General features: G+C 41.1%; 1 protein-coding gene across 1 annotated transcript; it reads left to right on the top strand.

The window, feature by feature from the left end:
• Positions 1-1,004: 1,004 nt before the first annotated feature.
• On the top strand, positions 1,005-26,514 carry CRTAM (cytotoxic and regulatory T cell molecule). Its single transcript, XM_082845399.1, has 10 exons — positions 1,005-1,065; positions 7,753-7,899; positions 10,124-10,276; positions 12,234-12,371; positions 13,599-13,760; positions 18,489-18,569; positions 20,539-20,622; positions 22,655-22,801; positions 24,382-24,468; positions 26,276-26,514. Exons 1-10 carry the CDS (start codon positions 1,020-1,022, stop codon positions 26,407-26,409), a joined length of 1,179 nt encoding a protein of 392 aa, XP_082701525.1. The 5' UTR covers positions 1,005-1,019; the 3' UTR covers positions 26,410-26,514.
• The last annotated feature ends 688 nt before the right edge of the window (positions 26,515-27,202 follow it).

Below are 27,202 nucleotides of genomic sequence, written 5' to 3'. Positions count from 1 at the left end.
GCATTTATAACCTCAATTTGAGGAAGAGGACACTATATCCTGCTAAACTCTACAAGGAAACAATATTTCTCTCAGTTTTTTACTCTCTTTCTACCTGTTAAAATAGCTAAAATATTTGAAAGACATTTTTGATGGATATAATGTTCCCTACCCAAACTATCAACACATTTAAGAGTACTAACACTAATTTCAATTAGAACCAGTAAATATTATTTCCTTTACAATTTTCTAAACATTGCAGACTAACCTCTGTTTTCTAAACATAAGTCTACCTGTATTTTGCTGTGTGTCCCCAGAAAAATGAAATAAAGTCTATCTCAATTTGTCCAGTAAATGAGAATTAAATACCAAAAACTGTTCATTTGCATACTCTCACCCCCACTAAAATCATATTCTCTTTAAACACAAGGCTTTATCTTTCACATCTGATCATATCTTAGAGCGGTGCATACTAGATGGCTAGATAAATAAAGAGATGGATGCTGGATGAATGACAGATGGGTGGATGGATACACAGGTTTTTTAAATGAGTAAATCTGTGATTTAGTGAACCTTGCCCCCTGATAACCATTAGAAATTGTTTCCAGAGTTAGAAATATATTCACAAGGGTTCAGCAAAAATTGCCTAATTTTAATTGTTTAATAAACTAGACAAGTGAAAACAAGGTGACGTCACTACACAGGAACATTTTAATATCTCTTGCACTCCCTCCTCTCCCCAAAAGCCCTGCCACTAGTTGACTTACCAGGACTACCCACGTGCAATAGAAAGATTTGTGCCACCAACACATCACTCACCCCTCTCCACAATCGAGGTGACACATGTGGTCCCCTAAATGTTCCACCGGGAGGTATTTTGGGGGCAGCTAACTAAGAGGGGGGCTTCCAGAGCGGATGGAGGAGGTGAGACACATGAGGTCACAGAGCCACTGCCTCCCCCTTTCAAAAGAAACCAGTCTGCTCTATTTATTTCAGAATCCAGAGGAAGTTGACAGAGTGTGACAGCAGCACAGCACAATATGTGGTGGAGGCTTTGCAGCTTGCTGGCTTGTTTCCCCTTACAAGGTAAGGACTTAGAGCTCATGTTTTTTGATGTTCAGTTGACCTAATGTTTGGGCACATCTATCTACCAGTCAGTCAACTGCTCTCACGGAGGACCAACTGCAGAAGCAGCTCAGGTAAATCTGCCACTTTCCACGCCACGCCGAAATCACATATCTGAGGGATGTTACTGGATTTACTGAATCTCTTGTTCAGTGGCTACAGGGTCTAGAAAGGGTCATTGTAGTGTGTGTCTCTGTGGAATCTGTGTTATGGCAAAGTGTAACAAGCTTATGGGCTCTTTTAAGGGTATACCAGTTGAAAGGGCATCTGTTTGGGAGTTTTAAAAACTTCCTTGTTGTATAAGCCTTAGCCAAATAATTTAATTTCTCTGAAACAGTTTCCACATCTTGAAATGAAGGTGATAACAATGTTTGATCTACCAAACTCTAGATTGTTATAAGGATCAAATTTCAAATGGGAAAGTACTTTGAAAGTGGCAAAGTGCTATATAACTCTTAATTCGTTCAGATCATAAGGATCCCCGTGAAACTTTGTGCTTATTTTTTGAGTCAGTTATACTTTACATTTCATTGTAATTTTCAAATGTGATTTTTTGATGCTTAATTCTAATGTAGTGTTTTGAACATTAAAGAAAGACACAGTTATCTTTTTAGCACAGGTCAAATTATTCCTACCCAAAAGTGGGGGCAGGCTGTATTGTCCCTGAAACTCTGATTGCAACTTGTATCATTTTCTAGCAAAGAAAATTACACATATACAGTGTTGCTTGCTTGTTGAATGTTTGTTTCCAAAATTGGATGTATTATTGTGTTCTAAGTAAAGCAGCTGTCCTTCTAAATCTTCATTCACCACAGAACTGCATCTGAAGAATAGTATTTTTAAAAACTAGATGTCCTCTTTTACATAGTACTTCAATTTCCTATCTTATACACTTCAATTAGTGCCCTCTGTTTTGGTCCCTGCATCCTGAGGCACTCAATAAAGATTCAATTTTTGCAATAAATAATAGTGTCTTCAATAAGTGTCTTGAAGAAGAGCTAATACCTTCAGAAAAAGTACATTTAGATGGCTAAAATTAGAATGCTTTCAATTATTCCAAAGTTTAAAGCCTTTAACTGACCTTCACTTTTTCAGCACTCGAGTTATTCCCTTATAAAAATAGCTCACAGAAATAATGTTTTCAATAAAAAACTGCAATAATCATGTCCTAAGGTAAACCTGAGATAAGTCTTTTAGGATATAAATTATTCAAATACTATTTCTAAAGAAAGGGGAGAAGTATATTTATTGTATCGTGCACAGTGCTGAGTACTTTGTTATTTCATTTATCCTAGCAAAAATACTGAGGGAGGTACTCATATCCCTAATTTACATATGATAACATTGAGGTTACAAGAAATTAGACAACCTGCCCAAGTTTTCACAGCTAGTAAATGACAGTGTAAATATCGGCAAAGCACACAGTAAAAGTATTATCTCATGAAAGTTTTCCGTGAGTGTGTGTGTATTGGGTTGTGACAGAAAATGTGTTTCTTAATGTGGATCGAAAATTTGAAAGCTATAATTTACACAATTTGGAAGATTCATTCTTGAAAAATCCCAAACTGAACCCTCATCCAAAGGGCCAGCCAGAGGGCGTCTAGGCTCAATGGTATTTGGGAACCAACTGCACCCACTCTATCCTAAGCTTACTCATGCCCATCAGAGTCCCAAACGGGAAAGGAGTTGACCATGTTGCTTTTTTATCAGCAAAAAGGCAGCAAATTAGCAGTTTGGGCAACATAAATTACCAGCTGCTTTTAGTTAACTGAATTATGGGAAGATCACTATACCTTCTTCCCCTGCACAACTTCTATGGGTGCCAAAAACTTATAGCCTCTCCGCAAAAAAAAAAAGTCCCATAATCTTGGAGCCTGCCCTCTTTTCAAGGCTCCTACTGGCAGCCCCTAGGGTGGGTGACACACAGGAAGAATGGAGAATTTTTCAAATTCTTCCCATTTACCTATATTGCAGATGATGAGAAGCCACCCATTTGCACCCTCTCTTCCGGTTGTTTAGTGGAGAGTAGGACGCAGGAAACAAAGAACAGCTGCAAGTTGAGCAGGGTCCTCCTGATACTTCCTTTGACCCGGAAAGAGTCATCCATTTACTGACATGTTGTTGAGACGGATTCTTTAAAGCTATACTGGGAATCGTTTGGTTTTGAGCAAGTCTGATTCATTGGCACACTCGTAATTTTCTCTATCAAATCTCCCTAAAGAGTAATAATAATGCCTTTTTGTAATGATCTGAATCGAAGCATATTTTGCCTGCTAACCTCATAGAGCCAAGCAAATACAGCTCTGGTTTGAGAATTAACTCACTGTGTGTCTCTGGTTTTAACCTAGCTCATCTTTATTATTTAACATAACCAAATGAGCTTCCTATTAAAATATTTATTACTGAGTATATACATTTACTCATGATTAGCCATTGATTGAACAAATACTTAAAATGTTACTTTGCGTTAGGCCCTGGGAATATAAAATGAATGACTAGCAAACAACTTTTGTATGAGGAGTCTGTAGTCTATCCACAGAGACATACTTGTAACCAAAAAGGTAATGTGTGAAGTGCTGTAAGAGAAGTTTAATGGGAGCCTTTGGGGACCTGGAGGAGAGAGGAGGTTACTGAGGGGAGGGAGAGAGGCTAAAGGCTGCTTGGGCAGCTTTGACAAACGTGGTGTCATTTGACTTGAGCCTTGAAGGAGCTAAGAAAGGCATTCCAGGCTGAGAACAGCATGGACAAAGGCAAAGTATCTTCTTGAGCCTGGAACTTTCTGGAAACAGCAAGTAGCCATTTGCATGGAGCGTCTGGAAGGGAATATGGGCAAATGAGACTGGAGGAAAAGATGGGAGTCAAGTTATCTGGAATTTTGACCTGATTCCTACAGGCAGTGGGAGCCGTAGCAAATATTCTAATGAAGGAATCAAACGATCAAATTTATACATTTTAACTGTAATTCTGAAGCAGAGGAGGATGATAAATTAGAGGGAGTAGAGGCTAGAAGGAGGTTATTGCAATGGTCCAAGAAAGAAACAATGGAGGCAGTGAGAGTAGTGAAAAAAAGAGGAATGAATTGATTAAAGAGATGTTTTGGAGAGGGAAGACGCTGGGGTGCCTTTCAGATACCTGGCATGCAATGGCTTGGGATGACACCGAGGGGTACAGGGAACTACCAGAACCGAGCAGGTGGTGTGTCTGTGTTTGGTGTGTGTGCAGCACAAGGGACAGTACAAATGATGAATTCCAAGTGGACGTGTTGAATTCGGGGTCCCTGCAGGACAGACTGGCTCTCTTCTGGAGTTTTAAAAGTTATTGCATGCAATAATTGGGCTACTAAGAAAAAGAAAGAATATCTTACTCTTTCTTCAGTCTGCCATGATGACCTAGAGTAGGGTGGACACACTGCAATTCCCCAAACCTTCGGAAAAACCAAGGACTCTTAGGAACTGCACAGGTTTTATCTACGGGTGCTTTGGTAGGTAGCTGTGGCTGCTGCTTGCCCTTCAGCTTAAGGGTCGGTCACGCGTACTTCGGCGTGAAGCGATTCCACTCATAGGACAACTGGTTCACACGGTGGGGGTTGGAGACGATGGTGAAGGTCACAGGTTCCCTTTCCATGTACAAACCAGTCACACAGTCACAGTCTATAGCTCCAGACTTAACTAGCGGCCTCGTAACACATGGCTGTGCATGGATGGATAAACCCAATCGTGGAGATAACGACCAAGCCCAGCAGTCAATAATCCACTCAGTAAACATGACGTGCCAGCAGTGAGTGGTGACCTTCCAGGAGAGACATCACAGCGATTCATTCTCAAGCTCTGTATGTCCAGCATTTGGGAGTCACGTCGGGCTCGTTTCTGGGGTAGAAGTCTGAAGCCCAGACAGGGAGAACTAGCAAGTAGGCACAGGGCACTCAGGGTCTACACTAGAAAGCCTAAGGGTGAATGAGGATATACATGTCTTTAGAACCTGTAGGGGAGGAAGTGGTGAGCAAAGAAGATACCCCTCACCCCATCCCTCTGACAAAGAAGGTGAAAGTTTGGCTCTAAACTTAGGTGAAGAAAGATTTTAAAGACGAGTTCCACTGTAGTTTTCAATGGCAACAGAAGGGTCATGGGGAACTTTTTTCTTAGAAGACGTGTCATCAAAACTTAGGTACCCATGTGCCCCTCTTCTACCCTTTGACGTGACTTAGACACATTAGACAATATTTTTAAGCACTACCACTGAAGCGATATGGCTCAGTGGCTTCTCACTGGGCTAGTCTTCCTTTCTACAAGGATTTCCTGTCTCTGAATCAAACACGGGGTCTACATGACAGCACTGCAAGATAATTAGGCTTACAAAGCCAAAAGCAAGGCTAGGAGCCAAGAGTAGAGGAAACGACAGTGTTCTATGCCTCAAACACAGCCCTTTCCATCTGGAACTCAGGCACCTATTCTTGTGGTCAGTAGCCTGATCCTGAACTCTCAAAGGCAAGAGCAAACACTCATCTCGGGAGATAAACTTCTTTAGCATATGCTAAAAAGCCATACTACCTTTTAGGACAATTTTTAAGACACTGTGAGAATCAAATGACATTATTTAATTCATAAGCACGCATCCCAAGAAAAAGACAAGGATGATATACACCTTTAAAATGGGAAACATTTATTCATAAACAGGCAGCAGACAACTCTCGCCACTCCCTTCTCCCCAGATGTGGGCTTCCTGTCTAGACAATCATTTTACCAAAGGTAAGAACATGGGCAAAACTTCTCAGTGTCAATTTCTGGCCCGCAGGATGAAATCAGGGGATGTTGCTTAACACTAGTTTTTATTCTATCATTTATTTATGTAGTAACTTGCCTCCTGCCTCTCAGTATTCTTACTAACAATAGGAGAGCATAGATATCTATCCATTGCCTGCTAAATTATAGTGTCATCATGAAAGCTGGCATTAAACCATTACTTTCCAAGCTCACACTGTGATAGTTTCTGTAAGGAATGAATTTTAGAGAAATAGAAAACATAGTTATTGCCCTCTGGAAACTTCAATCTGTTTGTGGGAAGCAAGATAAATGCACGAGAACTAGAGAGTAAAGCAAGAATCATGATGGAACAAAGCAATGCAAGTTAGGTCTAGATTCAAATTCTTGGTTCAAAAGCTGCTTAACCTTGGAAGAAACTCCACTGTCATTTCAAAGCATCTCTACTAATATTAGCCTTATTACTCAATTATAGGTTGATTTTATAGATGAGAATATTTCCAAACGACCTGCCTAAGCAGGATTCTGGCCTATGACTCAATGCTTTTTTGAAAATAATCTCTTTTTATTGATTCCTTGTTGTTCATCACAGTATTGGCTGACGATATGAGTGGTTTTCCCTTCGGACTCAAACAAACTGTTTTCCCATGGAAGTCAATATGAATACAATACAGTAATTCTGGGCTCTTACTGCCAGAGGCTAGGTTGAAATTAATGACGGAGGAATGGAACAAACTAAAAAGTCTGCACCAGTTAATTCCCAGAGCTCTCCAAAGTGCTTTTCCTAATATTTGAAATTTATCACAAGGAAATAAACTCCCTTCTTGCTTCTCTTTTTTTATTTCTTTTTTTTTTTAAGGTTTAAGATGATGCAGTAAAACTCATTGCATTTGCTGTTCATATTTTATAACCTCACAGTATTCTTCTGTTTACGGAAGTGTTTGGTACTTTCACTGATAAGAATTGTCTCGTCCTCAGGAAAAAAATTTTTTTAAAATTTAAAACTTGAAGAAATAACAAATGGCAATAAATGTGCCAAATCGGCAGTAAAGCCAATTTATTTTTCTATCAGTTTCTTTTTTGGGAGGATAACTTTGTAGCTGCTTAGAACCAATTGTTTCTCATTCTCTGGGGTTTGTCATTTGGGGAAATTAGACTCTCACGTTTGCCTGGGGAAAGCGCTGCTGTGGAATATTAAATCGGAAGAGATCTGAGAACATCTTCCCTCTGGTGGAGAAGCCCTTCTGCGGGTGGGGCGTACCTACTCACCGTGATGGGCAGCTCCATAATTCGTAAGAGCCCGATGGGAAATAACATTCTTTCTTAGAATCCAAGACCCCCAATTTGTACTTGAAGACACAAGTCGCCTGTTTTATAAACAGAGTCCAGAAAGGCTGCGTTTTCCGGGATCTCATCACTTAGGTAGTCTGACCTAGTTACGTGAGCATGGGCTTGCAAGCCTGCACACGTGGGCACAGATGCCAGCCCCAGGACCTCTATGACCTTAAGCCTCTACTCCCTCATCATCAAGTGAGCAAAATAATTCTTCCTCTAGAGGGTTAGTTTGAAAGTTATGTTAAATATTGGTAACATGGAAGACACAATTCCCAGCATATGGCAGGGCAAATGCCTAATAGACATTCAACTGTCTTCCCATCAAAACGCACCCCTTCATTCAGATCTCTTTCGAGAGACATCTTTACTGCCCCTGCACACTGCGTTCCCTCCCTTCCTCGCATTTTTTGATGCTGACTTACGTTTTGTTTCTCTAAGAAATGTGTAGTAAATGACCGAATGATGAGTGAGGTTGCACTGGGTCTAAACCCTGCCTCAGCTTGGGAGTGGCGTGGCCCGTGCCAGCCTGACTGTCCCCAATTCTCTTCCTCTGCAGAGGCCTTTCAGACCAACCACATGGAAACCGTCACCGTGGAGGAAGGCCAGACACTCACTCTAAAGTGTGTCATTTCTCAGGCGGAGACCACCTCCCTGCAGTGGCTGGCCCCATCGGGCTTCACCATCTTCTTCAGTGAGCATTCCGGTAAGTGAAGGAAAAGTAAATCACCGCCAGGCCTCAACCTGAGGGATTTTCCAGACAGACAGGTTGGTGGGACAGAAAGCGGCCGTGAGCCACCCAAACGGCGGGCTTGGCTCTGCCCACTGTGACATGTAAATAGCACCCAGAAGCTTATTATTTCACACGTGGCTGCTTTTACTGACAGGAAGTCTGAAATGGAAACCCCACCAAAATGGTTGGTTAAAGGGGGCTCAAATGACAGAGTACGTTTCCATCAACCCACCTCACCCCCATGTCACTTTTTGACTCTCAGCGACCATGGAAACCACCAACAGCATGATGACAGACGGGCAGCAGACTGACAGACTGGGGGCCCTTGGTCCTCAGGCAGCAAACACATCACCCCGCATCTGGAGCCAGCTGCTTTGTTTTCCATCTGAGCAATCCAAAGCCACATCTCAAAGCCCCCTCCAGATGGCTCCCCTTCTCTCGTTGGTCTTAACAAAACCTTTAGATCACTAGGCGATAGGAATTGACAGGACGTATTACTTTGAAAAGGAGGGCAATCTTCCTCTCTCAGAAATACACATTGAGTCTTAGATGCCTGAGATGGAAGAGGACTCTTTTTTTCCCCAATTTTAGTAAGATATAATCGACATACAACATTGTATTAGTTTAACGTGTACAACATAATGATTTGATGTATGTATACATTGGAAAATGATACCACAATAAGTTTAGCTAGGATCTGTCACCTCATGTCGTTACTTTTTTTTAATAGTCTATTATAGTCTATTTAGTTCATCTCTTTGGGCAGGATTTTATGAAACCCTCCCCTTTATGAGACCATCTTATATCTCCATTTAATACTCCTAACTGTCAAATGTTTGGAAAAGTCTCCAACACAGCAAATTTCATTCTGCTTTATAAAAGCAGAGCCTCTAAAAAAAATTTGATGTGCTTTGAAAATGTTATTAAATATTGACAGGTTCAATGTAAAATAACTATATTATTTTAAGCTAAATCAACTAGATTCCGATAGAATAAGTAGATATTAATTGTTAAAAGTTCTGAGAGGAAAATTTAAGTAGAGAGAATTCTGTTAAATAATGCTTTCCGTTGCTTTGTTTTGGGTAAACTGGGAGAAGATGGACGTTCTCAAATTTCTGCAACAGGATGCCTTGACCTAGCTTGGTGGTTCTCAACCAAGGGTACTTTTTGCCCTCTGGGGGACATTTGGCAATGTCTGGAGATAGCTTTGGTTGTTATAACTAGGGAGAGGCAAGGGGATCTGGACTCTAGTGAGTAGGGATGCTGCTAAACATCTCATAATGCACAGTGTAGTCTCCCCTCCCAACAAAGAATTATGGACTCAAACGTCCACAGTGCTGAGACTGAGAACACCTGAATTCCAGCTCAGGTAACATCCGTGTCCCAGGACACACAACAATTATTCCAGATGAGAAACAACCTTCCTTGGTCAGCCATTCACAATTTAACTATTTTAGGCTTGTTCACATTATAAATCTTCACATTAGAAAAAAGAAGCAAATAAAACCATTCATTTAAGGAGCCTCTGATTTGCTAAGCGACCTTTGACCTGAGATGGAAATCCCAGGTCAAGGTAGAATCAAAAGGAACCCTTGCTATTGGCTAGAACTTTCTGGAGCTGTGGGGGATTTTATGTTGGGGTTTGTTTGTTTGTTTTGGCGATTCCTTAAACATTTGGAAGGACTAAGTCGTCATCTTTGGGACACTTCAAATAATAATGAACTTTTAAAAATTAAAAATAACAAGCACCTACCTGGAGCAATGAATATCAGTGCATTTATTTTCCATTCTTCACATACACTGTGACAAGACAATCACAAATGAATCAGATTTCAAAGACATAAATCCTAGTGGGGCGTTTTCCGCAACGTAAAAAAAAAAAAATTATTTAATATCCTCCTGCAACCTGAACCCTTTGCCAGCACAGGGCTCTTAATTTCCTACAAGCACAAATAAAGCAAATTGCTTATTTCACAGATCCTAGAATCAAAATATTTCATTTCCTAAACTAACTTCGAACTATTCAAGGCCTCCAGCTGGCAACACCAGAATCTGGAAAGCAGCTCAGTTGAAGATGGGACATTTGTTCCTTTAAAGTGTGAAAATCAAAAGCTATTTCTGTGAATAATCAATCCACTGAGAGTCTGCATTCATCTGATCTCTCTCTTCATAATAGCTCTTTTCCCCTCTTGTACAGGTTTAAAAAATTCCAAATACCAGCTTCTTCATTACTCCTCCAATCAGCTCTCCATCAGCGTGCTGAATGTAACACAGCAAGATGAAGGCGTGTACAAGTGTCTGCATTACGGCAGCTCCGTGAGAACAAAGGAAGTGAAAGTGATCGTGTTAGGTAGGTGTCCGAATGCCAGTAAACCCAGCCTGGGAACAATATACTTAGGAACGTGATACATCATTTTAAAACTTAATATTTTAGTTAAAAAATGTTGCCTAGAGCAAGGCATTTCCTGGGCGCCTTTGCCATCTTTTGAAAGGAAAACAGCATTTTGAGTGGCAAGCCCCAGACTAAAATGTGAATTTGTGAAATCTGTCTTTGGCATCAACTAAATTTTCTCTGCAGGGAACTAAAAGGAAAGAAAACTAGCACTGGATGAGCCGCAACTCTGTGTCAGACGCTGTGCTAGTCTGCAGAGAATCAAAGATGAATTAGGCACAATGTCTGCCCACAAGGAGTTTGCACACTAGTTTAGGAAGGCACAAAACACATACAGACATCAAGCAGAAACTTCTGGCAGCACATCCTAAGATGGCATGAGTTCAGATGTAACTGCACTGGACAATCAGCTCACATCCTCTACAAAACAAGTTCCTCTCTTCTGCTGCGGGTGGGTGGGTGTGGGATTGGGAGGCATGGATAGGAAGGCACAGCTCCCGATGGGCTGGAACTTGCTCAGTTCTGCAGATGGTCAGCTGTGTTCAGCGTAAGTCTCACTATCTTTACCTTTTTGCTTTTCACGGCAGAACAGATCAATTAAAAACATTGCTTTTTATTGCTCTCTAAATAACATAAACCTACATGTCACACAAAGAATTTCTTAGGCTTCTCTTCTTGAATTATTAGTGTGTTACCTGCCGTAAAGTAAAGGCATGTTGACTAAGTCTCTAGGAAGGAGTGGCTCCCTAGGGTTTTTTTTTTTTTTTTTTTTTTTTTTTGCGGGACGCGGGCCTCTCACTGTTGTGGCCTCTCCCGTTGCGGAGCACAGGCTCCGGACGCGCAGGCTCAGCCGCCACGGCTCACGGGCCCAGCCGCTGCGCGGCACGTGGGATCCTCCCGGACCGGGGCACGAACCCGTGTCCCCTGCATCGGCAGGCGGACTCCCAACCACTGCGCCACCAGGGAAGCCCTCCCTAGGGGTTTTGAGAACCAATGTGACTCAGTTTAGGGATCACCTTCTCCCCACCTTACTGGCCACCCCAAATACCACTTGGGCTCAGACTGACTGTGTGCCCTGCTGAGCTCTCATAACACCCCATGCCTACCGCTATCATTGCACTTAGCACTTGGCCTTTCAATTAACAGGTTAGGGGCTGAGCCCATCGCCAGCCTATAGCTCCTTGGCGGGCCTTACCTTTTCCTTATTTGCATTGCTAGCATCTAAGGCATCTAGTGCATACTTGGAACTGACCTCATAATGTCTCAGTGGCGGATGAATGAGTAAATCAACATGAAAGAGTGCAGTTCTGGACCAGGGAAGAGGAAGAAGTAAGCCTAACTGAAAAGGATTTCCAAGACAGGAGTAGAAAGAAAAAGGGCCGGTGGGCCCTTTAAAAGAGAAATGCATCTTTGATGTTAGGAGGGGACAGAGGTAACGTTTGTTGAGGTGAGTCCTAGACTCATGAAAGTTTAGACCTGAAACAACGAGACCATAAACCAGTCATGTCACAGACAAGGAAACTGATAGACCAAGAAGTTGTGGGATTTACCCAAGCACTTACAATAGCTGGTGACAGAGACAGGACTAGATTTCAAGCCTCTATTCCTCACTTAGTGTTCTACCAGCCAAATACATTCATATATAACGTTTAATAATTACTGTTGTAACAAAGTCTGCCTGGGAATTTCTGGAGACTAATCACACACTGGGCGACAAACATTCTGATTACAGCCAGAGTAGCTTTCCAAGTACCTAAAAGCCCTTTAACTATATTCTGAGAAAGGTCAAGTAAAAAAATACGCCTATTATTTAGACCCCATCCCCTGCAATGATCCCTGCAGATAATTAGGCTCTGTGCTTTGCTGATATCTATAGACCAGCTAATTAAGAAAAGAAAAATCAATTTTCTTCTAGCAACTCCTGTCAAGCCAACCTTGGAAGTTTCCGTTAGAATGCAAAATGGAGAACATGTCCTACTGAAATGCTCCACTGTGAGAAGTAAGCCCCCTCCACGGATAACCTGGCTCTTAGGGGATGACATGGAGATCCAAGGTAAGTGAAGAAATGGCTCTCTCTCCTCCTTTGTTTTCCTCCCTGTTTAGTGCCTAAGGAATTTTTCAAGGTTCTGGCACCCTCTGGTGGCAGAAGGGGCCACCATTCAGTATTTCATCAGTTGTTTCAAGACAAATTATCCTTACTAACCAATCGATACCATGCCTTACTCTTGAAAGCCTTTACACAAATAACATGGTTACATGTTTTAGTTTAAAACAAGGTAGAAACCTAAACTGGAATATTTATTATGGCTTCATAACATTTCATAAAATAAAAGGTACAATATAGCTATTACCTCTGAGCATAAACTTTGTAGCAGGCATAAAATTAAAAATACGATTTAACAGGGACTTCCGTGGTGGCGCAGTGGTTAAGAATCCACCTGCCAGTGCTGGGGACATGGGTTCGAGCCCTGGTCTGGGAAGATCCCACGTGCCGCGGAGCAACTAAGCCCGTGCGCCACAACTACTGAGCCTGTGCTCTAGAGCCCGCGAGCCACAACTACTGAAGCCTGCACGCCCTAGAGCCCGTGCTCTGCAGCAAGAGAAGCACACTGTAACCAAGAGTAGCCCCCGCTCGCCGCATCTAGAGAAAGCCTGCATGCATCAACAAAGACCCAACGCAGCCAAAAATAAATAAATAAAAATACATTTAACATAATACATGTAATTGGAACGTATATGAACTTGCTTATACCGTGGAGTACTATGTCATACCGCCCACAACAGAGAGAAATATTTTGGTAACAGAGAATCTAAGCTTTGAGCCTTTTAACTGAAGCAGGAAAACCAACTGTGGTGCTTGGGAACTATTTCTAGTTTGTTTACATTTCAACAGACATTCCATTCGATTTTATGTAACCATAGATTCAGTCCAGTGCCAATTCTGGACCTCTCCTTTAATTTGCCTTATTCATTCAACTTGAGGAAGGTCTTGGGTCTTTGTGTTTCACAACATTAGGCTTTTCCCGTGTAAACATGATAAGCTTTGGATTTTTTTTTTTCCAGTAGTGCAGGGTTTATAGAAACTTATCCACTCTTGTTCATCTGCTTCTCTTTGGAACTAGGGTCAAGCACGTCCCAGGCAGCTGGGGGAAGTTAGAGTGAGGTTAGAAGTCTAACAGGTTTGCCAAGATGTCAAGGCCATTGGTCTCTCAGAGACGCAAACACGTCCAACAGCATTAAACAGCCACAACCTCACACGCCTCTTTCAATTGCTCCATAGGTGAAACCCACCATGAATATGAAACTGATGGGAAGAAGTGTAATAGCACCAGCACACTCAGAGTCCACACATATGGCAAAAACTCAACAGCGAGCTGCATCATCCGACACAAAGGCCTGCAAGGAAGAAAACTGGTAGCCCCTTACCGGTTTGAAGATTTGGGTAAGAACCACCAAAGACTTTCTTTAATTATTTTAAATTTACCTTTATATTACACTATCAAACAAAATTAAATGGGTTAGGGAAAGTCCTTCAGAGTGAGCTCAGGTCAACAAAGCTTTCTTTAATAGCAAATTCCTTTAATGATTGAAATGTCTCCCGCTAGCCAAGAGGGTTGCAACGGTTCCAACACTGAGGGGAACCCCCGTTGTACAGAAAGCCTAGCAGAGTGCCATATGCAAACAGTGTCATGGTCGCTTTTTGATCATGACAGCTGGCATCGATTGACCTTAAATAGTTTTATTGCAGTCATGTGTTTGGAGAGATCATGTGAAGCATACTACCTCTCTGTACTTAACCCAAAAGGAGACGATACTAACTGAAATAAATCTAAACTTGTCAATATCATTTTATGTTACTATAACACTCACGTAGTCACATTAAGTCATGATTATGCTTTAGATTTATTTTGTTACAACCGTTTTGGAGATTTCAGTTTACCCATGTTAATATTCTGAGCAGAGCACCGAAAAATAAGAATAATAAAAAGAAAAAGAAAAAAAAACATCAAACATTGAATGTGAAGGGGAGTTGCCTTCATTTTCAGAATCCCTCTTCTCTGATTCCTTCACCAAAAGTTTAAGAAGTAATTTAAAAACTATATAAAACTTTTTGAGCCAAGAAGTATCCTATAAGAAGCAGCATGGGAACTTCCCTGGCGGTCCCGTGGTTAAGACTTCGCCTTCCAATGCAGGGGGCGCGGGCTCGATGCCTGGTCGGGGACCTGAAATCCCACATGCCTCACGGCCAAAAAACCAAAACATAAAACAGAAGCAAATTCAGTAAAGACTTTAAAAATGGTCCACATCAAAAAAATCTTTAAAAAAAAGAAAAGAAGCATGAATCACACATCTATCATTAATAAGAGTCCGACCTTCATTACTTTATAAAAGTTCTTCTTAGTGAGAAAAGAGATTCCTGGAGGATAAGAATTCACTCACACTAGTGAAGGAGGAAGCTGTTGGGTGACAGTGCATTTGTTGAAAAAGCTCTTTATCAAATGAACTAACCCATGAGGAAAGGCACTTGTTAACGAGAACCTCTCTGTGGGAAAACTGTCACGCTGCCCTGTGGGCGCTGGCGCTGTGGCTAACAGCTCCTCGCTCACTACCCCGTGCTCGCCACCGTTCACTTTCTCATCAAACCAAAAGCAGGTCTTGAGGAAGCTGGGTTTAGAAGACTCAAGTACCCACAGACCAGACTGTACTGTAACCTGACGCAAATATTCCTACCTCTTTGTTTTTGGGGTTTTTTTTAAGATTTTTTTTTTTTTTTTTTACTGTGGACCATTTTTAGTCTTTATTGAATTTGTTACAATATTATTTCTGTTTTATGTTTTGGTTTTTTGTCTGTGAGGTATGTGGGATCTTAGCTCCCAGACCAGGGATTGAACCTGCACCCCCTGCATTGGAAGGCAGAGTCTTAACCACCGGACCACCAGGGAAGTCCCTCCTTCCTCTTTGTCATTCATTCCGGTCCCCAGCCTCCACCCCCATCAGTGCAAGGGAGCATGTGGGGAATGTGAGAGGGTCGCCAAAGAGAAAATGAGGCTTTATGTATCTAAATACTTCTGAAAGACTTTCGGATTTTAAATAAAAGAATCAACAGTATCAAAAAAGCATATTTTTACTTGTCAGCAATTGTTCAAGCCATCTACAAAAATTACTGCTGAAGGGGAAATCACAGTTTCCCCTCCTTGATGGCCATAGTTCTATAGGACTAAAAATCATAGCCATAAAATGTTTATAATAATAATAACAGGCTAAAACTTGACTTTTATTTATGATCTGATTGTCAATTATTTAGCACCACTGCCAGATCCCCAGTAAGTGTTCACAGAACAACACCAGGATCACCTGTTGGTGCTTCCAACTGCCTATGAATATTTCTCTTTGACTATAGCTCCTACATTGACCAACAGATGCTTGAAATCCGACAAGTAAAAGTTTGCTAGCTTTTTAGCTGAGCTAGGATGCTCAGAAACATATTTACAATAAGGATTCTGACCCTCTCATCTCCACACTCTGCATGGTAGGAACAGTGTTTACTTATTTATTTTTAAAAGAATTAACCTACTTCATATAAAGAGAAATGGCATATTTTTATGGAAAAAATATATTTTGCAATGCCAAAAAATAGAAAGATTTAAAAAAAAATTTTTTTTTTTTTTTAAAGAAGATGTTGGGGGTAGGAGTTTATTAGTTTATTTATTTTTGCTGTGTTGGGTCTTCGTTTCTGTGCGAGGGCTTTCTCTAGTTGTGGCGAGCGGGGACCACTCTTCATCACAGTGCGCGGACCTCTCACTGTCGTGGCCTCTCCTGTTGCGGAGCACAGGCTCAGTGGCCATGGCTCACGGGCCTAGTTGCTCCGCGGCATGTGGGATCCTCCCAGACCAGGGCTCGAACCTGTGTCCCCTGCATCGTCAGGCAGACTCTCAACCACTGCGCCACCAGGGAAGCCCTAAAAATCTTTTTACTATCTGGTTTAATAGAAATAGGTTCTCATGACTTCTGCATTCAAGCTCTTGTAATATGTTGTTTTGCTTAAACTATATAAAAATATTAAGCCTCACACCAAGTTGGAAAAGGGAAAAGTAGTTGAATAGCCTTTTCAGATAATTGTGGATACGCTTCTTCAACGCTACACTAAAACTCGACAAGAGGTAGTTTAAGGTTAGCTGCTCTGTGGACTCTAGAACCATGTCAATGAACTTTTCATACTCTTGTTACATTAAAATCCATCGAACAAATTCGCTATTTAAATGATCCAGGCACTATTCCTAACATCATGCCTTGGTCATTTGGAGAATACTGATTCATTGATTGATACAAATCTTTCAAATGTTGGCACATTTCAGTAACAAAATCACATCCATTAATATCATCACTAATCTCATCAGAAGCCTAAATATTTGGAACCTGTCAAGTTCACAGTGGTGGATACAGGTTTTCCAAAACTCTAACTTGAAATGTGGCTAGTGCAACTGAGGAAGTAAATTTTTAATATTACTTGTTATTAATTTAAATTTAAATAATCAGTATAGCTGGTGGATACCATATTGGATAGCAGAGGTCTATAACATTCTAACCAACCAGGGAGATAAATCATCATGTACCAGTATCCACTTAATCAAAACAACATTCAGTCTAAATGAATCTATTTAGCAGTTTTGCTAAATAGAGGATAAATCAAATACAAACTCCAGTGTGTGTGTATGTGTGTGTGTGTATATATATATACACACACACACACACACATACACAGACTATTGTACATATATGCACAATTGTATATATACACTATGGCATATACACAATATATACAATGTGTATAATATATGTAGTGCATATAATATATATAACCTGTTTTGTACATAACTATATGGTTATCTGAATTCACATAGTATACATTATTCTAGATCTTAGTCATGACTGACAAATTTTATTCTACATGTCCCCAGTAGTTGCCATATTATGCTCGTCTTATAATTTGCTTCCAGCACTTCTGTTTGACTTGCCTTCAAGCTTTTCCTTCTCTTCATTGCCAGCAGCTCTACTCTTTCTTCAGGTTTCTCTGGCTTCCTTGTGGCCACAGAGCTTACTTATCGTCTATATTACTATTTCTCTAGTGTTTCCTAAGTGGTTCTTCTTTTCTCAGAGCCCTTGGCACGTGATTCAGGCATATTTATAGTTTTCAAAAAACTTTAATGTTTGATTAAGAAAATAATTTTCAAAACCACAGAAAATTCTTTGATTAAATAAAAGGCTGAGAAACACTTGTAGATTCTATAAAGATATTACATATCAGTATCAATATTTGTAAATTAATAGGCACCATTTTTTTTTTTTTTTTTTTGCCCGCGCCGTGTGGCATGTGGGATGTGGGATCTTAGTTCCCTGACCAGGGATCAAACCTGTGTCCCCTGCATTGGGAGCGTGGAGTGTTATTCGCTGGACCACCAGGGAAGTCCAATAGGTACCATTTTTATAAGCTCCGTGGTTACAGGCCTGTTCATTGACTGGTCAAATCTATGCTAAGCTGAACCTCTGGAAACATTCCTAAACATTGTTTTATATCATACAATAGCATGTAGTAAGCACTGTGCTTAATAAATAGCCAGGTGTTGTGCTAAACATGTTATTCGAATGAAATCATTTATTCTCACCAAAAAACTCCAAGAGGCACATGTGTTAGTATCTCCATTTTACAGGTAAGAGAAAACTGAGCATCTGAGAGATTAGGAACCTTGTCCAGACTCACTCAGCAGCAGGCAAGGAGCGGCACTGGAATTCAACCCAGTCTGAGACTGACTCCAAAGCCACCTAATAGATAAACACGTAGATATGTGCTTGGATAGATAGACAGAGGGATTGATAGGTAGATGGATACAGATAAAGGTGGCGAATAGTCTTTGCCCACCACTGCCGAAGGCACCACTCCATGGAGGTCCAGCCCGCTGCACTTCTAAGCCAGGCAGCTTAGCAGATGGAAATCAGTGGGACACAGATTCAAACACCAGAGCGAGAGCTGGAGAACACACAATTCTGAGGTTGCTGCAGAACCTCCACAAACAGCTAGCAGCCAGATACATTCTCCAACCTATTGTACTGAGCACAATGTGGGTAAAATTGCTCTCTGTAGTTGCAGAATTTTGTTTTTCCCCTTTTCTAGTTACTGATCAAGAGACAGTTTCAGCTGCCCTGGAGACAAGCTCTCCATCCTCTCAAGACCCGCAGCAGTCCACTAGTACCGGTAAGTATCGAAAAACATTAAAACTTAAAAAAAAAAAAATTATGCCTCTTTGGGAAGGTCACTTTTCCAATTCTAAGTTTTCATTTTTTTCTTTTAATTTGTAATAAGACCATAGAGGACCCCTTGCAACTGACTCCAGCGTCATGGTGACCTGGAGAACACCCTATCAGTTAGTGGGATGGGCTTCAGGGTAACTTAACACCTTGTAAGTTCTCTCTCTCTCTCTCTCTCTCTCTCACACACACACACACACACACACACACACACACACACGCATACACACACAATTGTGACATTTGAATTCCTCTGTGGTAAAAGGCAATGCTGAATTCATTTATAGGAGACTCGTTTTTCCATCTAGAACAGACCAAACACAAAATAAAGACATGGTAACAAGAAAGAGCAAAAAGCAGAATCTGGAGTTTTGGTGTTTGTCATTGAATAACAAAATCACCCTTGAAGGCTCACCACTTACTTGGTTGTCAAGAACTCAGATAGTTTTTGATAACAGGATTGAACTATAAATGGAGAATTTAGAACACCTGGATTATAATACCAGCTTTTTTAGACAGTAAAGCACTAGATGGTTAGCTCTGGGCAATGATCATATATTTAACTTATCTTTGTATTTTACCTAGCATAGCATCTGGCAATAGCAGATACTCACAAAATGCAGTGTGAATGAATGAATGGGTGAATGAATGAATGCATGCATGCCGTGCTTTGAGCAAGACAGGCCTCATCCAGAAAGGCATACATTCCTATATGTCCCCTTTCTGTTTCAAATAGTGTCTCTATAAAAATGCCATGTGGTGGGAGAAGTGCTTTCATATCACCATCATGTTCTTGGTTCTGAGTAGGAGATCACATTTTTAAAATGTTTATCGTGAATAATTCTGAAAAGTAAATGTTTAGGTTCTTTAAACACTGATAAGTACATATGTACCACACATACATACATACTTTTTCTGCAGGGCGATGGAAACGGAAAATATTATGAAGTGGAACTACCACCTCATTTGCTTTAATAAGCCAATATTTTTAAACATGTTTAGAATCTAGTTGTCTTTAAATTGGTTTACACCGCTACTGAATAACTCAATTTTCTCCTCTGCTTTTTCATTTAAGATTTAAGAACTATGGCTTCTAAAATTCCTTTCAGCTTTCAATTTCTACAATTTTATTACTGTTAATAATACCCATTTTCAATAGAAGGGGTGGTTTCATTCCCCTTGGGGTCCACATCGTGGCGCTGTGCAATGAGCTAAAAACCAGGAGACGGCAGAGGAAAAAAAAAAAAGGGAAGATAAACAACAAAATCGGAAAAAACGATCTCATTTTGATAATTTCTCTTACCTAGCAAAAATCATCATAGTACATCCCACTTCTAAGGGGGAAGCAAGCATAGGTTTGAATGACAACTGAGCTGACTCTCAACATAAAAATCATTGCTCTGTGCATTTCGGGCTATGGGTTTTCTATCCATCAGGCTTGGGATGCCATTCTTCAGTGTTCACTTGCTATCCTGAAGCACCTAAAACTGTCTCAACTGGAAGGCCTGATTCAGGAAGGAAGCATAAAACACTGGCTGAAATTTGGGGTTCTGAGTCTCAGCATTGGCTCTGCCACTTATTTGCTGTAGGACTTTAGACAATTTACTTAACTCTTCAAAACCTCTGTTTGCTCAGAGCTGTAGTGAGAAGGAATATATACCAAATGGTCAGTTTAAGGCCTGGCACAGAGTAGTGTTCAGTAAACATTTACCTTAAAAAAAGGCAAACTGATCCTGACCATTTGCAACTATTTTTGGAAGAAGTCAGTATGAACTGATGACCTCATTGTTGTTTTTTTTAATGAGGATCACTTAATTTGGTTTCCAAAGCTGCTTAGGGATGACTCTGTGCATATATACACACTACACGGCACATACATAGTCATATGTATATATCATGTCTTACTTTCACCTTAGTTGCAGTAATGGAAGATTCTAGTACCTCAGAGATTGACAAGGAAGAGGAAGAACAAACCACTCAAGTCTCTCACTTGGCCACTGGTAAGTGTTCCCACCACTCATTTATTTAGCATAAACACTTGATGTTTTAACCTCTTAATCAATACATCCAATAGCCTTTCTCAGTCCTCATCATTTTTGACCTTTCTATTGGTCAGTCACTCCCTGTCCCTTTACTCAGTTGTCTCCCTGGCTTCCTTGACATACTCTGCCTGGTCCTTTTACTTTTTTTTTTTTTTTTTTTTGCGGTACGCGGGCCTCTCACTGTTGTGGCCTCTCCCGTTGCGGAGCACAGGCTCCGGACGCGCAGGCTCAGCGGCCATGGCTCACGGGCCCAGCCGCTCCGCGGCATGCGGGATCCTCCCGGACCGGGGCACGAACCCGCGCCCCCTGCATCGGCAGGCGGACTCTCAACCACTGCGCCGCCAGGGAAGCCCCTGGTCCTGTTACTTTTGCTAGCCACCCCTCCTCACGTCCGTTAGCTCATGCCCCTTCCTCTTCTGACTTCTTCTATGTAGAATTGATTTTACGTCTCCATCCTTGGTTATTGCCTTAATGCTTAAAGAGTTTTTCCATTCCCAAGATTGTTTCTGTTGCCACCAGGCAGAAGATTTCCGTACCTGCATTTCCAGAACATTCTCCAGAGCATTAGTCCCTGTTTCATTCCATTTCCCACACATCTCTGGCTGAATTTTCGGTCATCTCCTCAAACTCAACATGTCTAAAAATTGAACAGCACTTTTTCCCACAAGATCAGCTTGTCCAAAGCATCACATAGGCCCCAAACCTTGGTGACATCCTTCACTCTTGTGCATGTGTGTGTGTGTGTGTGTGCGTGTGTGTGGACACACACACACACACATAAAATCAACAGGTTCCCAAGGACTTTGGAGTCTTCTCTTTTAGGTATTTTGTCCACTATCACTGCCGCGTCCCCGAGGCAGAGCCTCATCGTGTCCTGCTGGAAGTATTGTAACTTTAGTTTCTCCCCTTGCTGTGCATTTTCAGCACCTACTATCAAAACATCCCTTTGCACTCTTCACACCTATGTTCAGAAAACTGCTATGGTTCACAGTCCACAGCACGGAATGTGCTCTCTACCACCTACCTCTGCAGTCCTGTCTCTGTAAGGTCCTGACCAGAATACACATTTTTCTCTGAAAACTTCATCCCATTTTGATTGCCCTGCCCTTGTTTACCCTAACTGCCCTGATGAAAGGAAAAGTCCGCATCACTCCTCTCCTTACCCCTCCTTCAAGGCCAAGATCCTCACCGAACACTTTCCTGACCAACTCAGGCACCACTCCTGCCTCAGAATCCCTGAACACGTCATTATATTAACACACGTGGGTCTAGAATTTGGCACAGATATCTTAATCCTGTTTGTTTCTATTAACTTGTTTGTTTGCATATATAGACAACTCTCCCGAAAACATAGGGATTGTGCCTTATGCAGCTCTAAGCACAACGTTCTACGCGTAGCTGACACTCCTCAATGGCTTGTTGGTTGAGATGACAGGGACCGTGAATGACATTTAGCAAAATTAGAGCCCGTAGAATCAGAATTCTAGAAGGATCTTTAAGAGCTCATCTGGTTTATCTCCAGATGCCTTCATGGAGGACCGCATTTAACCTAGCCAAGATGAATGAAATTTCATTTTGTTTGCATAGTTTCACAAACTCCTTAACGATCTCTCTTGCTACTTAACTACACTTTGCTGAAAACTCATTCCTTACATCTAATTTGAATCCCCTGACTATAATTTAATATTCTCACGTTTCCACTAGAAATGAAAAATAACTAGCTCGATATCTATGTAACTTAAAAACCTTTTTCAAATCATCCCGCACAATTGCTTTGTCTGTTTGTATCCCTGCTTGCTTGTTTTCAGAGAATAAATGACACGAATCTCTTTACTTTCAGGGTAAAGCTCTCTGTCGTCTCTTCCTCTCAGCTGTGTATTAGCCTCTACTATATTTTGCAAATACTGTGTATATTCCTCAGTGACAAAAAAAAAAAAAAGAAAAAAAACAAGCCGCTGAACTGTCTAAAATCCTTTCATTTTCCTCCTAGAAGCGAATCGTCAGTTTGTGGGACTGACGAGGCGGAAGAGCGGCATCCTGCTGTTGAGCCTCGTCTCCTTCCTCATTTTCATTCTCTTCATCATCGTCCAGCTCTTCATCATGAAGATTCGGAAAGCACATGTCATATGGAAAAAAGGTGAGTGGGCAGAGAACCTGACGGAGGCTACAGATGCTCAAACAATTGGCCAGCCCAAAGGGAAATTCTGTCAATTAAAGCTTTTCCATTCAACGCTGTACTATCTATTTGATGAGTGTTGTCATTCAAATAAGCAACCGTTTGTTTTGCAGTAAACACAGGATGTGATTCTCCAGGAACTATAGTTACAGAGTGCACGACCAAGAGAAACTAGAGTAGCTCCAGGAATTGGCATTAAACTGTGGAGGCTTCTACTCACAAAAAGACAGCAAATAGCATATTCATTCATTCATTCATTCATTCAATAAGCATTCATTGAGCACCTGCTGTGTACCAGGCACTCTTCCAGGCACTGGGGACACATCTGCCAACAAGACAGACCAAGTCCCTGCTCTTAAGGAGCTCCTATTCTAGGAATGGTCAATCAAAGGTTGAATATAATAGACTGTTTTGGGTCCCATTCTTACACTGTAAGAATGCACTCAGCCTCTGTCAACCATACGTTAGTAATTTTCCCTAAGCATTCTGATTTAAAAGTTTATTTCATTGGAAACAAAAACAAGATTACTTAGCTAGCATGGAAGATATCTACTAAAATACAGACTCAACACATATCAGAAACAGAAGGGACCTTAGAAGTTACCCAGAATGACCATCTGCTGTATTCATTCCCTAAATGTGTGCCAGGATTAAATCCCCTCTTTAATTCTGAGTGGTTACTTAGACCTGGGCTGTTCAATACAGTAGCCACAATACGGCTAGTCAGCATATGAACTGTGGCTAGTTGCTCTTGAGAGGTGCTGTAAGGATAAAACACACACCCAACTTTGAAGACTCAGTACACACACACACACACACACACACACACACACACACAAGAATCCATCTAATAATACTATATTGAATCTACTAGTTAAATAAAACATATTCATTTCACCTGCTTCTTTTTACTCTTTTTACTTTTCTACCACTAGAAACTTTTAAATTACACACGTGACTTGCATTCTGGTGATCTTGGACACTGCTGATTTAGCCACATACGGCTTGAAAACCTCTAGTAACAGAGAAATCATGATGTCCCATGGCAAAATACTACATCTTTGAACGGCTATGACCCTCTTAAAAGTACCACTTCTCCTAGTTTAATATCAATGTCTCGAGATATTCAGATGCACTAACATTTTCATCATAAATATACCTAAACACAGGGTCTGGCTTTCCAGCTGTATCTGCACAATAGGCAAATGCCATACTATTGTTTCGAAATCTCCCGTTGATACTTCACCCCCATACCTCTTTAAGGGCTACTGGAATTGTTTCTTCCCAAAAGACAGTACTTGATTCTAATCTGTGGTCATTTGACTTCCGCAGCTCTTATACTGCCTGGCACAGTGCCTGCAGGAATCACAGTAGAGAATAAAAAATGATTTGTTGAACGAATGAGGACATGAGGTATGGGGGAGGGAGCGATAAGCCCACTATGGTATAAAAACAGGTATGCTCTTGCTCAAAACGCACAGCTCTGAATACAGAGGATGCTCTGTGCACCAGAAATCAATAACCATTTTCTCTTCCTGCAGAAAATGAAATTTCAGAGCACACTCTAGAAAGTTACAGATCGAGGTCAAATAATGAAGAAACATCATCCCAAGAGAATAATAGCCAAAGTAAGTCAACTATGTGACCTGCGATTTGAAAAATGAGGTTAACTTGTTGCCTTTAATGAGGAGAATAAAATTCAAAGTTGGATTTTTAGCACAAGAAAAAGCAAATCACCTAAGTCATCTTGTAGAACTTGAGGAAATACTTCTTAAAAACCAAAAAGTAGCAGTTAAGTTCAGGTAGCTGGAGGTATGCCCCTTTGGGAAGCCATCCCTGAGTTCTCGCTGTCACACACAGGTAGAACCCTCCTGTGTGCCTCAGTATCCTATATACACCTAAACAGTGAAGCACTTCCCACGCCAGGCTCTCATGTTTGGTGTGTTAATTTAGCTACCACAGTACACCTCCAGGTGGTAACTGGATCTACTCTATGTGGACCCCCAGATCCTAGCCTGGGGCTTGGCGCAGATGGAGTGCTGGAGAAATCTGTATTGAATAAATGAATATAAGGCTTAACTAATTCAAGCAGAAATGTTTCAGGTCTTTTGGATGACTTCAGTGCAATTCTTCAAGCAAACTATGAAAAGAAGAGTCTAAAAGGAGTCTCCGTGTGTGTGTGTGTGTGTGTGTGTGTGTGTACTCTTGACAAAGATCCAGTAGAAAGAAGCTAGGAATATAGCACAACAAGAATCTTACACCTTCCAACCACTGTTTTTCCTCCATGCAAATGAACTTATTCCACCTGCCAAAAGTTGCAAGAAAATGCAGTGAGCTTTGCCACTAGTTCCTATTGGTTTTATTGAGGCTTTGTAAGAAGCATTTCTTTTACAACACCTCTGGCTTTTTTTCTGGTTTTGACCTAGCAGGGTGTGAAACGGAAAGAAAGACTAGCTGTAGTAGCAGGAAGAGGGGCACAAGTGAGAGGTCGAGACCTGGGTGTGGGAGGGGAAAATGTGTGTCAGCTGCATACAGGCTGTTGTAGCACAACGCGTGTTTCTATAACATCCATCTCCTCCCACGACTGGCAGGGGGAGAATGACGTCAGTATAACGTATAATTGGGGTTGTTTCCTACGCCGATGCTCCCAGGCAAGGGCAACAGAAGAGTGGGAGAATTATAACCTTTAGCAGGAAAAGAAAAGCCCTCAGCTCAGCTACTGAACAAGCAGAAGCCCTTGTAATTCACCTTTAAGAAAGTTTAAAATGAGTATCTATGCTGAAGAAATGAGCACAACATTGTAAATCAACTATGCTTCAATAAAATTTAAAAAACAATTAAAAAAACAAAAGGAGCATCTGCACTCAGGACTCCCTCCCCAGAAAGGTCTGCCCCCACCCCGACTCCCTGGCTTGCCACAGCTGTGGGAAGTTGCACTTTATCCTGGGCTCTGACCCCCACTTCCATCCTCCTTCCCTCAGCACCCTCAGATCCAGCATTTCAACTCTATTGTTTTTGCTCACTTAAAAGCTACCTTCTGGAGCTGTTTCCAGACTCCGTGTACAGAGTTGCATAGGCTTTCAGTGGGTCGCCCCAATCCTCTTTTTCCCACAAGCCCTCTTACTTTCAGTATGAAATTATGCTAAAGGCAATGTATTTTTTTGTCCAGCGATACATATGTTATTTGATAGCAGAGATGTCTATATATTTTAATTCAGGTTTATGAGCATATAGTTTACATAAGAAGACATTTTAAAAATTAGACTATAACAGGGCGTTCAAGACCATGTATACACATCAGTGAATTTCAGGTTCGATTTTTTTAACACATTAACATTCGGACCTACAAATACCACGTGCAGTCCACGTGTTTCAAATAAACGGGTGCAATGTTGTTCAAACTAAATGTTTGTGTTCGCTACGTTTTTCTTTCAGCTTCCCGCTCTAAGAGCTGCATGAACTACTACATCACACAGTTGTACTCAGAGGCAAAAACAAAGACGAAGGAAAAGGCACAACCTTCAAAATTCAAAGGAGAGCTCACTCATATACCAGAGAGCATCGTGTAGCGCTCATTGCAACAGGAAATAGGATTTCAGGGCAGCCTCATCATCACCTCAGTGGAGCAGCCGGTGGGAAGGAGCATAATTACCATCACATGAAAAAAAGAAAAAGTACTTTGAGTGCAATGCAAGATGGTGTCCTCCAAGTGTAATCTGCCCCGGACTCAGAGCAACAAATGAGGACTAACCCATGGACATAAAGCTTTGTAGTTAAAAAAAAAAAAAAGAAAAAGAAGAGAAAGAACCTATTATGCCTGATACTACTTCAGAGCAGGAGAATTCTACTAAACTTTGGGATCAGGCTCAATGTGACCAGCTAACATCTTACTGTAAAGGGAACAGGAGATATTAGATGCTGGGCTCTAGTGGAACTATTTTTTAAAATAATTTTTTGTCTTTCTTTCTGGTTTCCAAAAAAAGAACTTCGGGATGAAAAGGACCCAAAGAAGGTCTCTAATCCTAGGAGCTTACTTTCAAGATGCACTTTAAGAAGCTGTAACCAGCCCATTCCCTGTCTGGGAGAAGTGATGCAAAACAATGAGTGAGTCAGATAAGCATGAAGGTCCCAAGACTGATGCCCCAAGACACAAGTGCTAGTTCAAGGCAGACCCAAAGTTTCCATTTTCTTCTAACTGTCTTGCTAAATCACAAGAGTTGACCTGGTAGACAATGTTTTTATCAGGACACTTCATTACAAAAACACGTACAAAAGAAAACAGTGAGTTGAATTTCCCGATTACTGACCTAATAGATGCTTTTTAAAAATTATTTAATAAAGAGCAGAATATGTATTTGTGTT

Source organism: Leucopleurus acutus, assembly GCF_964270905.1.
Source record: "Leucopleurus acutus genome assembly, chromosome: 8".
Taxonomy (NCBI): Eukaryota; Metazoa; Chordata; class Mammalia; order Artiodactyla; family Delphinidae; genus Leucopleurus; species Leucopleurus acutus.
The sequence above is the reverse complement of the archived record's forward strand: the minus strand, read 5'-3'. Positions and strand labels throughout refer to the sequence as shown.